The sequence below is a fragment of the Balaenoptera musculus genome, chromosome 7 (genome assembly GCF_009873245.2).
Source record: "Balaenoptera musculus isolate JJ_BM4_2016_0621 chromosome 7, mBalMus1.pri.v3, whole genome shotgun sequence".
NCBI lineage: Eukaryota > Metazoa > Chordata > Mammalia > Artiodactyla > Balaenopteridae > Balaenoptera > Balaenoptera musculus.
In genome coordinates this window covers 106,064,189-106,080,621 of record NC_045791.1, presented here as the reverse complement: position 1 = coordinate 106,080,621, position 16,433 = coordinate 106,064,189, and the positions used below count along the sequence as shown (strand labels likewise).

Here is a 16,433-nt window from a genome sequence, read left to right as displayed (position 1 = left end):
ATTTGCAATTCTTTACCTAATTTAGGTTTAGTCCCCCATTATATATTTTTCTTCAGTTACTTTCCTCTAGTCTTTTGTTTGTCTTTTAACTTCAAGGTATCTCGGGTCACACAAATATTTAAATTTTGATGTCATCAAAAATTTCAACAGAGACTGCTCTTTCTTGACTCTGGCAAGAAGTCCAGGTTGGAGTTTACTATCTACCCAGCCTCCCCAAGCATCCGTAGAACCCCACAACCAGGGTTCACACTCCCATCCCCTAGTGTGTTGGCCTCGCCCTAGTTTACTTTCTAACCCGAAAAGGATGCCTGACCAATCTCTGCAACACACCTGTCACAGTACCTCCGACTCCCAGGACCTGCACTTCTTTTTTTTAGGACCTGCACTTCTGCCTGACACACTTCACCTCTCCCCTCCCAGTCTGCCAAGTGCTGCCCTTGGACCAAGGACTTTGTTCCTGCTTGCAGGCTGAGAACGTGTCGTTCTTAGAAGTCTCACAAGGACGGTGTCTGGACCCGCTGGGAGGTGAGGGTTTCCAGTTTGGGCTGGGCCTTCAGTAAAGCTCAGCCCTCCTCCTCCCATCTCTCTCCCCGCAGCGGTCACCCAAACGGCCGCAGCCTTTAAGGGTCCTGCCACTCTCAGCGGCCCACCTGCTCCCTCATTTAGAAAACACAGAGGAATGCAGTCCGTCCACTCTGGACTCCTCTCCCACCCATTTTATCCCTCCCCCTTTCCCTGTGCTTCTGGAAGTGAGACCCTGGGCGCTTCATTGAACATCTCTAGGCTCAGAGGTGTACCGGCTGGTACCGGCTTGCAAGCCAGTTGTTTGATTTTCAGGAATTTTATGAGCTGGTTATTAAATATAGCCATTGTTAGGGACTTCCCCGGTGGTCCAGTGGTTAAGACTTTGCCTTCCAATGCAGGGGGTGCGGATTCGATCCCTGGTTGGGGAGCTAAGATCCCACATGCCTCACAGCCAAAAAGCCAAAACATAACAAACAGAAGCAATATTGTAACAAATTGAGTAAAGCCTTTAAAAATCGTCCACATCAAAAAAATCTTAAGGGACTTCCCTGGTGGCACAGTGGCTAAGAATCCGCCTGCCAATGCAGGGGGGGCACGGGTTCGAGCCCTGGTCCGGGAAGATCCCACATGCGAAGCAACTGAGCCCGTGCATCACAATTACTGAGCCTGCGCTCTGGAGCCCGTGAGCCACAACTACTGAGCCCACGTGCCACAACTACTGAAGCCTGCGCGCCTAGAGCCCGTGCTCTGCAACAAGAAAAGCCACAGCAGTGAGAAGCCCACGCACCGCAACCAAGAGTAGCCCCGGCTCACCGCAACGAGAGAAAGCCCGCGCGCAGCAATGAAAGACCCAACGCAGCCAAAAAAAAAAAAAAAAAAGTTTATAACAAAAAAATCTTAAAAAAAATATAGTCGTTGTTAAAAATTAGATTTATATACTTTCACAATTAAATAAATTATATTACAAACAAAAGTAATACATACTTAGAAGTCATCACTTCCTGATTATTTTACTACATTTTACTACTATATGTGTTCTTGAGGTTACCTACATCTGTTATATCTCTAAGGTGGAAACCCTATATGATGACATGCTACCACGAATCTTCCCAACTCCGCGTTCAACAGCATCCTGTTGGTAGCTTGAAAGCAACCCCAGTGGGAGTATTTACATCTTGGAACAACTATGCTACAAACAAGGGTTTGATTATTGTTTCATTGACTGTCTAGACAATCTTTTCTTTTTTTTTAATCTGAAAGTTGAATCTCAATCTTAGTGTTTTTTGGGTTTTTAAAAAATTAATTAATTTATTAATTAATTTATTTATTTATTTATTTTTGGCTGTGTTGGTTCTTCGTTTCTGTGCTAAGGCTTTCTCTAGTTGCGGCAAGCGGGGGCCACTCTTCATCGCGGTGTGCGGGCCTCTCACTATTGTGGCCTCTCTTGTTGCGGAGCACAGGCTCCAGACGTGCAGGCTCAGTAGTTGTGGCTCACGGGCCCAGTTGCTCCACGGCATGTGGGATCTTCCCAGACCAGGGCTCGAACCCGTGTCCCCTGCATTGGCAGGCAGATTCTCAACCACTGCGCCACCAGGGAAGCCCTAGACAATCTTTTCTTGAGGAAGTGATGGAAAAATGTTAAAAATGCAGATTAAACTTAAACATGTATAGTGTTTGTAGCCTTTACATTGTGAATAGCTCCAAGATGGAGAGAATGTTCTTCCAATATTTGAAAACTATTATCAAATTCAGTGAAGATGTTGCTCACGTCGTTGATGAATGAATGAAGTTCTGATATATGTCCTTTCACTTTTTTCTTAGAAATTAATTTTAAACAAAATACCAACCAACATTCATGTTGGAATTACATTTTTTTTTTTTTGGCCGCACCACACAGCATGTGGGATCTTAGTTCCCCAACCAGGGATCAAGCCTGTTGTCCCTGCATTGGAAGCACAGAGTCTTAACCACTGGACCGCCAGGGAAGTCCCCGGAACTACACTCTTTTGTCAGTTGCAATCATAGGCTGCCTACAGATGCAAGAGTCCAGCAAAGGGGGATTCCTACTCTGTCCAGTGGTTAGGACTCCTCCGCACTTCCACTGCAGGGAGCACAGGTTAGATCCCTTATCAGGGAACTAAGATCCCCCATGCCACGCAGTGCAGCCAAAAAAAAAAAAAGAGTCCAGCAAAAATCAAGGAGCCATTCTTTAATAATCAATAGGTGGGGGCTTCCCTGGTGGCGCAGCGGTTGAGAGTCTGCCGGCTGATGCAGGGGACACGGGTTTGAGCTCTGGTCTGGGAAGATCCCACATGCCGCGGAGCAACTGGGCCCGTGAGCCACAACTACTGAGCCTGCGCGTCTGGAGCCTGTGCTCCACAACAAGAGAGGCCACGACAGTGAGAGGCCCGCGCACCACGATGAGGAGTGACCCCCGCTTGCCGCAACTAGAGAAAGCCCTAGCACAGAAACGAAGACCCAACATAGCAATCAATCAATCAATAAATAAATAAATCTTTAAAAAAAATAAATAAAAAGAATCAATAGGTGGGCTTCCCTGGTGGCGCCGTGGTTAAGAATCCGCTTGCCAATGCAGGGGACACGGGTTTGAGCCCTGGTCCGGGAAGATCCCACATGCCGTGGAGCAACTAAGCCTGTGCGCCACAACTACTGAGCCTGCGCTCTAGAGCCCGCGAGCCACAGCTACTGAGCCCGTGTGCCACAACTACTGAAGCCCGCGCGCCTAGACCCCGTGCTCTGCAACAAGAGAAGCCACCGCAATGAGAAGCACGCGCACCACAATGAAGAACAGCCCCCGCTCGCCGCAACTAGAGAAAGCAGTGCACAGCAACAAAGAACCAAAGCAGCCAAAAATAAATAAATTTATTAAAAAAAAAGGAATCAATAGGCTATATGGAATCTACAATTAAAATAGTATATATTTTATTATTTGCAAATTGTGTGCTACATATCTTTTATATCTGCAAAATATATTTATAATAAACTTAGGCATATATATATATATAGTTTGTCCAGACAGCCATTTGCTTAACATATATCAACAAACCACTGTCTAAGCTTCAATTTCCTCATCTGCAAAGTGGGTCAGTAACACCAACCTCCAGAGTGACTCTGTGTGAGCATTAGATAACACAGGAATCTGAAGCACTCAGCAGAGGGTCTGGCCAATCATCAGCACTCACATGTTTGTCAGTCACCCCACCTGCCCATTCCTGGCCAGGCCAGAGGAGGGTTGGGGGCCCTTGTAATTACTTTACTTGGGCTCCTTCTTCTCCACATTAAAAGTCTACCTTGGGGCTTCCCTGGTGGCGCAGTGGTTGAGAATCTGCCTGCCAATGCAGGGGACACTGGTTCGAGCCCTGGTCTGGGAAGATCCCACATGCCGCGGAGCAACTGGGCCCGTGGGCCACAACTGCTGAGCCTGCGCGTCTGGAGCCTGTGCTCCGCAACAAGAGAGGCCGCAACAGTGAGAGGCCCGCGCACCGCGATGAAGAGTGGCCCCCGCTCGCCGCAACTAGAGAAAGCCCTCGCACAGAAACGGAGACCCAACACAGCCAAAAATTAAATAAATAAAAATAATAAAATTAAAAAAAAAAAAAGAAAAGACAAAAAAATAAAAAAATAAAAATAAAGAGGCTTGGGTAGGAGGGGCACTCAAAAAACCCAACAGTGTACCCTTCGGATGAAGGGGCGGATCTTCCCTTGCCTGAAGTCACCTCGGACTTAACAGTAAAACCCAGCTTATCACTTTTCCTCCATAAACCATTCACATTCACGGGCACGGGTCCTGTCTTGATTTTTTTAAACATCAACCCCTGGCCACACAACTCCAATAACCTCGTGGCATTATACTTTCCACCTCCAATCAAGTGGTCATAAATACTGAGAGTTCTAGGGAGTTGGGGATTCATCCTTATCTCCTCCCCAGCTCCTCTGTCACGCTCTTCATCGGACCTGCAATTCTTCTCCAGCCATCTACGGAGGCCTCCCTGAGTCCAGCCTCCCCCGGGGCAAGTCTGTCCCCACAGTGCCCACTGCTGATCACATCAAGGCCCTGCTCTCCTGGCTATGCACTGGATCCACCTGCAGAGCCCAGGTAGAGTTGGGTGAGGTCTGGGAAGCTGGTTGGCAGATAATTCTGGTGATCAGCAGTCTGGGGAAGGCCTGACCCTCAGGGAAGCCCAGAGCTCCCTGTCCAACTGCGTCCCGTATGGACAGAGGCCAGCCTCCAAACACTCGCACCCCGCCATGCCTTGGAGCCTTTACTCTTGCTGTTTCCACGGCAGGAACGCCTTCCCTTCCCTGATTACAAGGTGAATCCTCATTCATCTCTGAACATCTGTAGCAAATGTCAGCTCCTTTATGGCCTTCTCCCAAACTTGGGCAATAATTCCTTCCATTCGTCATTCATGCAAACATTTCCTGAGGACCATTATTTTTTTTTTTATTTTTTTTTAAACATCTTTATTGAAGTATAATTGCCTTACAATGGTGTGCCAGTTTCTGCTTTATAACAAAGTGAATCAGTTATACATATACATATGTTCCCATATCTCTTCCCTCTTCCATCTCCCTCCCTCCCACCCTCCTCATCCCACCCCTCTAGGTGGTCACAAAGCACCAAGCTGATCTCCCTGTGCTATGCGGCTGCTTCCCACTAGCTATCTATTTTACATTTGGTAGTGTATATATGTCCGTGACACTCTCTCACCCTGTCACATCTCACCCCTCCCCCTCCCCATATCCTCAAGTCCATTCTCTAGTAGGTCTGTGTCTTTATTCCCGTCTTGCCACTAGGTTCTTCATGGTCTTTTTTTTTTTTTTTCCTTAGATTCCATATATATGTGTTAGCATACTGTATTTGTTTTTCTCTTTCTGACTTACTTCACTCTGTATGACAGACTCTAACTCCATCCACCTCATTACAAATACCTCCATTTCATTTCTTTTTATGGCTGAGTAATATTCCATTGTATATATGTGCCACATCTTCTTTATCCATTCATCTGTCGATGGACATTTAGGTTGCTTCCATGTCCTGGTTATTGTAAATAGAGCTGCAATGAAAATTTTGGTACATGACTCTTTTTGAACTATGGTTTTCTCAGGGTATATGTCCAGTAGTGGGATTGCTGGGTCATATGGTAGTTCTATTTGTAGTTTTTTCAGGAACCTCCATACTGTTCTCCATAGTGGCTGTATCAATTTACATTCCCACCAACAGTGCAAGAGTGTTCCCTTTCCTCCACACCCTCTCCAGCATTTATTGTTTCTAGATTTTTTGATGATGGCCATTCTGACCGGTGTGAGATGATATCTCATTGTAGTTTTGATTTGCATTTCTCTAATGAATAATGATGTTGAGCATTCTTTCATGTGTCTGTTGGCCATCTGTATATCTTCTTTGGAGAAATGTCTATTTAGGTCTTCTGCCCATTTTTGGATTGGGTTGTTCGTTTTTTTGTTATTGAGCTGCATGAACTGCTTGTAAATCTTGGAGATTAATCCTTTGTCAGTTGCTTCATTTGCAAATATTTTCTCCCATTCTGATGGTTGTCTTTTGGTCTTGTTTATGGTTTCCTTTGCTGTGCAAAAGCTTTTAACTTTCATTAGGTCCCATTTGTTTATTTTTGTTCTTATTTCCATTTCTCTAGGAGGTGGGTCAAAAAGAATCTTGCTGTGATGTATGTCATAGAGTGTTCTGCCTATGTTTTCCTCTAAGAGTTTGATAGTGTCTGGCCTTACACTTAGGTCTTTAATCCATTTTGAGTTTATTTTTGTGCATGGTTTCAGGGAGTGTTCTAATTTCATACTTTTACATGTATCTGTCCAATTTTCCCAGCACCACTTATTGAAGAGGCTGTCTTTTCTCCACTGTATATGCTTGCCTCCTTTATCAAAGATAAGGTGACCATATGTGCGTGGGTTTATCTCTGGGCTTTCTATCCTGTTCCATTGATCTATATTTCTGTTTTTGTGCCAGTACCAAACTGTCTTGATTACTGTAGCTTTGTAATAGAGTCTGAAGTCAGGGAGCCTGATTCCTCCAGCTCCATTTTTCGTTCTCAAGATTGCTTTGGCTATTCGGGGTCTTTTGTGTTTCCATACAAATTGTGAAAGTTTTTGTTCTAGTTCTGTGAAAAATGCCAGTGGTAGTTTGATAGGGATTGCATTGAATCTGTAGATTGCTTTGGGTAGTAGAGTCATTTTCACAATGTTGATTCTTCCAATCCAAGAACATGGTATATCTCTCCATCTATTTGTATCATCTTTAATTTCTTTCATCAGTGTCTTATAATTTTCTGCATACAGGTCTTTTGTCTCCTTAGGTAGGTTTATTCCTAGATATTTTATTCTTTTTGTTGCAATGGTAAACGGGAGTGTTTTCTTAATTTCATTTTCAGATTTTTTCGTCATTAGTGTATAGAAATGCAACAGATTTCTGTGCATTAATTTTGTATCCTGCTACCTTACCAAATTCATTGATTAGCTCTAGGAGTTTTCTGGTAGCATCTTTAGGATTCTCTATGTATAGTATCATGTCATCTGCAAACAGTGACAGCTTTACTTCTTCTTTTCTGATTTGGATTCCTTTTATTTCTTTTTCTTCTCTGATTGCTGTGGCTAACACTTCCAAAACTATGTTGAATAATAGTGGTGAGAGTGGGCAACCTTGTCTTGTTCCTGATCTTAGTGGAAATGGTTTCAGCTTTTCACCATTGAGGACAATGTTGGCTGTGGGTTTGTCATATATGGCCTGAGGGCCATTATTAGTCAAGCACTGTAATTACAAACATAACACACCTGCCTTTGAATCTGTGGGTGAGGAGGCAGACGTATAAACACAAAAAATTTTATTGCTATTCTTTTCATCTTTTCTCCTTGTTGTAAAAATAATGCACACACATTATAAAACCTTACAAAATTATAGAAAATAAGTTCCTCTGACATCACTATTACTAATACTTTAGTATATAATTATCCAGGTTGCACTTAACTGTTTAATGAAATTGGGTTTCAAACATACTGTTTTGCCTAATTCGTTCGGGACATCTGTCCATACATAAATGCAGCTGCATCTCATTCTTTGAGAGCTGCAGGATGTACAAATGTGTGGGTGCACCACAGTGGACTCAATTCCCTGGTAGTGGAAGTTTTGGTTGTTTCCAATTTTCCTCTGTTATAACAATAGTGTACGAAAATCCTTGTCTATACATCTATGTGCATTTTCATGAGTATCTCTGAAGGATAAAATCCTCGAGGCAGATTTCCAGAGGTGAAGGATATGAAATGTTAACAGCTGGCCCCAAACTGCTCTCCAAAAAGTTGGGTCAATTTATACTCTTACCAAGAGCGTCCAAGAATGCCTTGAACAGATAAATTATAATACTGCTTCCATTCATAATAGAGGCACCCAGAAGAGCATGGACAGTCTCAGCCCCGAGAGTCAGGAAAAGCAGCCAAGAAGAGGCAGCTCTTTAAGGTGGGTTTGATAGAATGAGTAGAGTTCTCGTGGAAGAGGCATTTGGGTGGGACATTCCAGGCAGAGGAAACAGCAGGTATTGAGGCCCAGTTGTGAAAAGACGTGGCAGTACTTGAAGAACTGTGCATAGGGGTGAAGAAGGCTGGAGCTGGGATCAGAGCCAGATTATAAAAGGTTGGGAATGCCCAGATAAGACATTCCCAGAGACTCCATACAGACTTGAGCACTCGGCATATCGAGCTACAGCAGTGTGCTGAAAACAGGGTCCTGTTAACTTTGGATTTCAATCCCAGGCCCCTGCCCAAGGCATCTTGGGAGATCTGCAAGTGGTGACTCAGTCAATGAATAGAGAGGACTCATCCCACCATCCCTCCTCTCTACTCATCATTATCAATGCAAGTTTCTCCAGAGCTTGATTTGGTGTCTGGCATTTCTGGAACTGAGTTGAACCAATGTTAAGTCATGAAGGAAGGGCCAAACCACTTTCAGGATTGGATATACGATGCTGGTGTTGAAGGTGCAGTGAGTGGTCCGCCTGTCCCTGAAACTGCCAGGTGACAGCAGTAGGGGATTCAGGCATAAGGAGGCCACCACGATTCACAGTTTACATACTGGCAGAAAGATGATGGACTCTTGTCTCCAAGGCAACGTCACAGAGAAGTGAAGAGAGAGTGCTGCTTAGGGGCCTGAGCAGGCTGGGCTGTATCACCAGGACACTTTGTCTCTGGGCAAACTCCTGGAATAAGCCAAAACTCCACAAGAGTCTGGCTGTCTCCTACCTGGAGTGCAAGGGAGTCCCAACAGCTCATGTCACATACAGAGTGCTCTCGGTGAGCCAGGAGCTTGCTAAACACTTTATACACATGAGTGCATTTAATCCTCATGGCAATCCCATAATCAACCCCATTATACAGATGAGGAAACTAAGGCACAGACAGGCGACAGGTAAGTGGAGGAGGCAGAATCTGAACCCAGGTAGCCTTATCCACTGCACTCCACTGCTGTGGAGGGGGATTCGGAGGGCTCTCCTGATCGCTCTTTCTGCCGGTGTGCCCTGCGTAGAGGAAAATGACAGCACCCAGCAGGGGTAAAATCACCATAAACGTTCAATGACTGTATGAACTCGTGAATGAATGGAAGCACCCAGAAGGGCTCCAAGACCAGGCACTGGAGATTCCTTCCCAGCTCCCAGCCATTGTCAATGATGCAAATACTTTTTCTGATTCAGGGCAAGCCACCAAGGCACCCTCCTTGAGCCCCATTATTCACTTGTTTACGCACAGGTATCTACCATGCAAACATGCAGGTAGCTGTTCAAGTAACTCAGCTGTGGTTTGGGGTAAGGAGGGATTCTTTAGGAAAGTCTGGATTCAGAGTCCATCTGGCAGCATTGCACCAGCAAACCTGTTTGAATCTGAAACCAGGATCAAATGCATTTGCCATCTGGCAGTTTTCCTGTTTTGTTTTTAATTTTCAGATGGCACACAAACGCACTCTCATTTCCCTACAATCTCACACGATTAAGCGCTTGCTGTTTCGCTTGTCCTGAGGGAGTTGATGAGCTGGTCGCTGGCTGGGAGCTCCTGCTGGGCAGGGTGCGCAGAGGGAGGGATCGCCCCGCACAGGAAGGAGGCACCTACCTTGGCTTCAAAGAAGTCCTTGGCACCTTTGACGCCCTCCAGGGCAACATCGATCTCAGAAAGCTTCGCCAGCGCCATCAGCCCACTGTCTTCCTGTAGTTCCCCCGCTGCGGCCTTGTGGAATATGAGCAGGAACTACAGGGGAAGGTTGATTAGGGTCAAAGTCAGCATCACCGAGAGATTCGCAACAGTCCCCTCTGGCCTGAGCTAGGGTCATTATAGCCAAGCCTATTAAAAGGGGTGTATATGTGTCCGTGTGACAAATTATTTTGTCAAAGCTGAAAACATAGGGAATTCCCTGATGGTCCAGAGGTTAAGACTCTGCCCTTCCACTGCGGGGAGCATGGGTTCGATCCCTGTTCGGGGAACTAAGGTCCCACGTGACCCGTGCCAAAAAAAAAAAAAGAAAGAAAGAAAGAAAGACAGAAACCAAACCTGCCTATTTTTCCACAAGGATGTAGGGGAATGGGCACCCTTATATCGAGTTGATGGGAGTGTAACTTGAATCAAAATTTTTGGAGGGCACTTTGGAAATATTTACCAAAGATAAAATGTTTTCACCCTACCAATCATTAATTCCACTGCTGGGAATCTATCCTTTAGAACCATTTACACAATAGTTTAAGAAGCATTGTCTGTAAAAGCAAAAAATTGGCAACATCCTAGTTAACAGCTATGAAAGAAAAAATCCAGTAGACCTGTATGTACTATTTTTTAAAACTAAATAATTCAATATTTCTGACATTTTTGAACCATTCCTATTTTCCATTTGTGTCCCATTTTTGGCATTAGACTATTTACCTTTTTTGGTGTTTTCTAAGAGATCTTTATAGGACCTTGCTCCAAATACTTTATGTTTCAAATACATTAGCTCTGTCACTTCCCTTTCAATTTTGTTTACAGCAAAATTTTTTCAAAAATTATCAATCTTTCCTTTTCTCTCACCAATGTTATGCTTAGAAAACCCTTCCTTGCCACCAAGGTTACAGAAACAATTGCCTGTGTTTTTGTCTACTGCCTTTATGACTTTTTTAAAAGCGTAAATATTTAATCTCAAATTTATTCTGATTTGTCATGTGAAGTTTATCATTAACCTTATTTTCTTCCAAATGGTTAGCTAGTAATCCCCACATCATTTATTGAATAATCCACCCCCTTCCTCCAGATTCAAAATGTGACCTGAATGAATTTGTCTTTAAAGCCAACTTGTACTAAGACCTCTGCAAAATAAATTTTTAAATAAATAAATAGGCCAACCTGAAAGAGCTGTCCCTGCCCCTCCCCACCCCCACCTGCACGTCCTTCCATCAACCCCAAGGACGTTTTATGGCTTTTTACTTCTCTTCTTTAAAAAATTTTTGTGAATTTATCTATCAGACATCTTCTATCCAACTTCCATAATTTATTTTTCCATCTAGAAGGAATAAAAATTGATGTATTCCAAGTCATCCCAGAAAGAGGCTCCTCCAGGTTTTCAAGTGCCTAAAATATGTGTGAAATTTCAGTTTTCAGGGGGTTTTTTCATGACCATCTCCTCTAAAGATTGTCTTCCCCAAGAGGAAAGAACATTAGCTAAAGCAGAGTGAGAGGTAAGACAACTTCAGCACGCTTTTTCCAAATTCCAACTTGTGTCTTTTACTGCCAGTGCTCTTAATCCCTAGAGGGAAGCGTGTTTCATTAAGTGAAAGTCTCGGCTTCCACCACCACCACCCCAAAACGCCTTGCCAGAAAGCCTTTCTTTGTAATTCTTGCTTCAGGGGTCCTAACTCCACTGTGGACATCGCCAAATACAAAGCAATCGGTGAAGCAAGATGCTCCAGGACTTTCAGGTTCACGGAGGCCACCATGGTCAGCTTGACTCTACAGAAATGCCACGTTCACCCACCTGCAGCTTCAAACTCTCTCACTAGAGGCCGGCAGAGACTCAGTTTGCTGCAGACTATCCGAGCCAGAACACTGGCTCCAAAGAAGCCTTGGAAATCAAGCCTACTGAAGGAGGTGAGGCCCCCCAAGAATAGGATGGGGAACAAGGGGGCAGGGGGACGGTTGTGGTCGGGCTCTCATGGAAGAGACTGAAGCAGCCAAGACTTCAGCGCTGCAAACGTGAGCCTTGGGCAGAGAGAAGGAGTAAAATACCCATCCATCCCTCAGTACCCTGCCCATCCTTAAAGCACTTAGTTACAGAAGCCACCCCCCTCCCCATTGCTCCATACGGTAAACACAAAACAGACAGCCCCTCCATACCAGGGAGGCAGCTTAGGAAAGATGGAGCACTGCCCCCAGCCTAGCAGCAATCCAAGTGACCTGACGGGGAGGGGGTGTCTCTTCATCTCTGAAACTCATTTTTCTCACATCTGCAGCAGAGATGACAATGTTGGTATTTACAGAAGGACTTAAAGTATTCCTCAAGGGTCCCGGCCACGTGTGCTCACTCTCACTCTGCCAGCTCAGCGGATGACCACCAGCAGCTCTGTCCTAACTTAGGGGTCCCCCCAGCCCCAGCCAGTTTAAAAAAAAAAAAAAAATCCAGCTCAACCTGAAAATGTTCAGCTTTCCCTAAAGCATACCAGACTTTCCCATTTAATGTATTACAATCACCAATCCCTGAATGACAATTTCTCCAACTGCCCAGCCTTGTTTGTCTCCCTATTTATAGTCCACAAAGACTGGTATGTTGTAGAGAATTGGAAAGTGTCCTAGCTGTGACTCTGAGCAAAGAGGGGGGAGGGAAGGAGAAGAAGAAAACAAAGAAACAGAGAGAACTAACAAAGCTAAAAAGCAGTTTCAGACACAAGCTGTCAAACGCTTCTGATGAATTTAAGGAAATTTTTTTTTGATTGAATTTTTTTAAAGATTTTTTTGATGTGGACCATTTTTAATGTCTTTATTGAATCTGTTACAATATTGCTTCTGTTTTATGTTTTGGTTTTTTTTTGGCCGCAAGGCATGTGGGATCTTAGCTCCCCGACCAGGTATCGAACCTGCAGCCTTAGCAATGGAAGGCGAAGTCTTAACCACTGGACCGCCAGGGAAGTCCCAAATTTAAGGAAATTTTAAATTTCATGGCTCTGATTGATGATGCAAACACTTGCCCACATTAGTTGGAGCTCTTAGATGGCAAGTGACAGAAACACACTTGTTGGCTTAAGTAAAAAGGAGGTATTCGTTATACAAAAAGGATGTCTCAAAAGCCCAAGGGTAAAATACAGTGACCTGGAAGAGGACTGGAACAGGGAGAGGCAATGTTCTCAGGATGGGAGGCAACATGCCCTCTCGAGCTCTTGTGTCTGGACCACGTGGGAGAAAATGGCTGCCCCACACTGAGTTATTCTTATGGGAAGAGCCACCTGCACAGCCCACGTGCAGTACTTCAGCCCCAGTTTCAAATTCCCAGATAGGGAATCCAACTGACCTAGTCTAGCCAGAGGTCCATCCACGGTCCAATCAACCATGAACAGGCAGGGGTGCAACCCAGTACAGCCAGAGCTGCCAGGGACCCACCCCAGAGAGGGTAAGGTGGGAGGAGAAAACAGGACCTACAGTTCTCAGTACGAACATGTAATCTAGTAAACCCCTTATCCAGCCTTTGTACAAAACTACCACACATCTGGTCTTGGAGCAATTCTGCTTTGAGACAGGTGTAATGGAATTAGTAAGGACTACAAGAAAAAGAGGGGAGGATATTAAGGTCTCGCTGTCTGCCTCCAAAGGAGAATGAGGTGGTGAGTGCCTGGAATCGGATTCTAGATCCCTACAGCCATGGACATATAACTGCTAACTCTGGTCCATCCTTATGACTTCTTCTACATGTCTGCACACGTACATAAACCATAAATGCAAACAATTATATTTTATTTTTTAATTAATTTATTTATTTTAATGATTACTTCTTTTTAAAAATATTTATTTATTTATTTTTGGCTGCGTTGGGTCTTCGTTGCTGCGTGCAGCCTTTCTCTAGTTGCGGAGAGCGGAGGCTACTCTTTGTTGCGGTGCGCAGGCTTCTCATTGCGGTGGCTTCTCTTGTTGCAGAGCCACGGACTCTAGGCACGCGGGCTTCAGTAGTTGTGGCTCGTGGGCTCCAGAGCGCAGGCTCAGTAGTTGTGGTGCACAGGCTTAGCTGCTCCACAGCATGTGGGATCTTCCCGGACCAGGGCTCGAACCCATGTCCCCTGCATTGACAGGTGGAGTCTTAACCACCACACCACCAGGGAAGCCCTAAACAATTATATTTTATATACAGTTTGGAAATTTGCTTTTATCCCTGCTTTTTACATTGTCAACATGTGTTCTCTGGTCATCAAACACTGTGCTATTGAATACATCATCATTTTTAATGGTTCCATATATGCCATCTTCTAAAATGCCCCTCGTGTGCATATATTATTTTCATAATTGGAAGAGAAATGGTTTAAAAGAAAGATCGATTTCCTTGTATGTTGGGGGAAAGTAGCTTTTATTTAGATGTAACTCACTTCAGTTGAGTTAATCCAAAGAAAAAGAAAGGGAATACAAACTCACCAAGCACCTACAAAGTGCCAGGTCATGAGGACACCTGTGATGATGGTGGAGCTGTTGACTATTGTGCCTCGTGGCACATGACCTGGATCTAGCCAATCACAGTACCCTGGATGCAATGACTGGTCCAGGAGGTGGGCATGTATCCCTATTAGGGCCAATCAGAAGCCTTCTCCTGAGACTGGTAGGGACTCTGGGATAAAGAAGCCCTCTATCCCCTGGGACAACGTAGCCTGGAGCTGCCAGCAGCCATCTTGTCATATGCCAGGGACAACACCCTATTTGGAAAGAAAAGATGAGGTGGACACAGAAAAAGGCACATTCAAGATACGGCAAGAGGAAGACTCTGAATTACTTGTGACTAAAGCACTTCCACTTCTTCATCTCCCAGGTATGTAAGCCAATAGTTATTTGTTCTTTTCTTGTTTAAATTAGCTAGCATTCTCTTTCCCTCACTTGCAATCAAGAGTTCTAACTGATGGAGGCATAGAAAGAGAACTTGGTTCTCGAAACAGTCCTGAGCAAAAGCTATTAACAGCCCTATTTTAAGGACAGAAAAACTGAAGCTGAGAAGTAAAATAACTTGCTCCAGTTATGCAGCTCTGTGTGGAAGATGGAGGTTGGGCTGCAAGCCTCTTTTCATTACACAAACGCAGCATCGGCCCACTAGTGGCTTACAACATGTGCAGAAACCAGCAGAGTGAAACACTAAGAGCAGGAGGTTAGGCTGTGGAGTATTAATGGCAAATGCATCTACACGTCCAAATCCTGTACCTCTGGGTACAACTCCCAGAGCTGGGACCACAGTGGGGCCCTGAACTGACAAAAGACTGAATGTGAATGTCACCGAAGGCCTGTAGGCAGGTTGAGGACCCACAACAAAACCCTTTGGAGATGTCCAAGCCTCTGATGTCCACCGTCTGCGCGAAATGGCCAAGCCAGCAGCTAACCAAAAGCTAACTGAGCATCTTGGATGCAGAGAGGGGCACATTTCGGTGGCTCCTGGGTAAAACAGGGGGAGGGATTGTGTCTTAGCTCAGTTGCTGACTTGCACAGACTTTCTAAGCACCCTCAATTTCTGTTCTCCAGAGGTCACAACTTTGCCGTAGAAGTTCTTTCCCCAACCTTGCCTCCAAAGCTTCGCCAAGGCATGATCCTTTACCTTCTATACTCCAGGGGTACCCAGATTGGAAAGAGTCAATGCCCAGCATGATGTATGAATGATACAAAGGAACCAAATGAGAGGCGAGGGAGACAGAGAGGCAGCTGGGAAGTTGAATGTGGTGAATGATGGGGGGAGGCTGTAACCCAGGCCCAGCCCTGAGCTGGGACCTAATTTCAGGCAAGTGCTGACCCTTTTGGTCTTCTAGCTCCTTAGCCTTGAAATGAGAAGTCTGGTACCAGGTCATCCTGAGCGCTATGCCCAACACAGGTTTTCGTGATCCATCTCCATATCCGCCAGTTCAGGAAAGGAAGAGATGGAAGATTCTGGAGTTGATCTGTGGGCAGTGAGAGGCAAGGCCAGCTGGGGAAGGGACTCATGGCTGCTAGGTCAGCTGCAGAGACCCCCAGGAAGAGCATCCAAAGGCCCTATCTAGCCTGAAAAGATGACCAGTATTTGGCTAAAGTTCTCACTCTCAGAAACCAGGATGCCTGCACTCCACTCTTTCTGGAATAACCAAGGTTAAACACCAGGAGACAAGAACAGTCCTCTCTTCTCTCAACTTCCGAGGGCCCCAAAAGAGACACGACTGAAAATGAGACCACAGCAGCTGGGCTAATGTCCAAGCCTTTAGCCTGGATGGTGTCGCTAAAGTTATTCTAATAACAGGTCACTGACATATCTAAAAACCTTTCCGCAAGACTCAAACACACAAAACATGGAATTCCCTTCCTTGTGGAGCTGCATCCTTGCCATGGAAGGAACCCAATGGCCTTGAGATTTATTCCCCACAATAAAAATGGCTGAGGTTTTCATCCATTGGGGGATCAGGTGACGCCATGTGCTCTTCCAGGAAGATATCTGTACGAACACAATTTCAGGGTTTCAAAGACCAAAAAAACCCATCCTTGGACCTGTTTGGAGGGTATGGTCCATGGGCACAGAGTAAGACCCTTTGTATAATTTCTTTTTTCTTTCTTTCTTTCTTTCTTTTTTTTTTTTTTTTTACTATTTCTAAATGCTTGTTATAAAATTAACAGTTTAAATATATTTTTTAAGTATAAAATTATAAAACCACCAACAC

General features: G+C 44.7%; 1 protein-coding gene across 2 annotated transcripts in view; it reads right to left on the bottom strand.

The window, feature by feature from the left end:
* Positions 1–16,433, bottom strand: part of EFHD1 (EF-hand domain family member D1) — a 41,929-nt gene that overhangs the window by 2,270 nt on the left and 23,226 nt on the right. For both annotated transcript variants that reach the window (XM_036859015.1, XM_036859016.1), the window contains exon 3: positions 9,670–9,804. In XM_036859015.1, the coding sequence (XP_036714910.1) occupies positions 9,670–9,804 (135 nt within the window). The remainder of the gene's footprint in view (positions 1–9,669; positions 9,805–16,433) is intronic.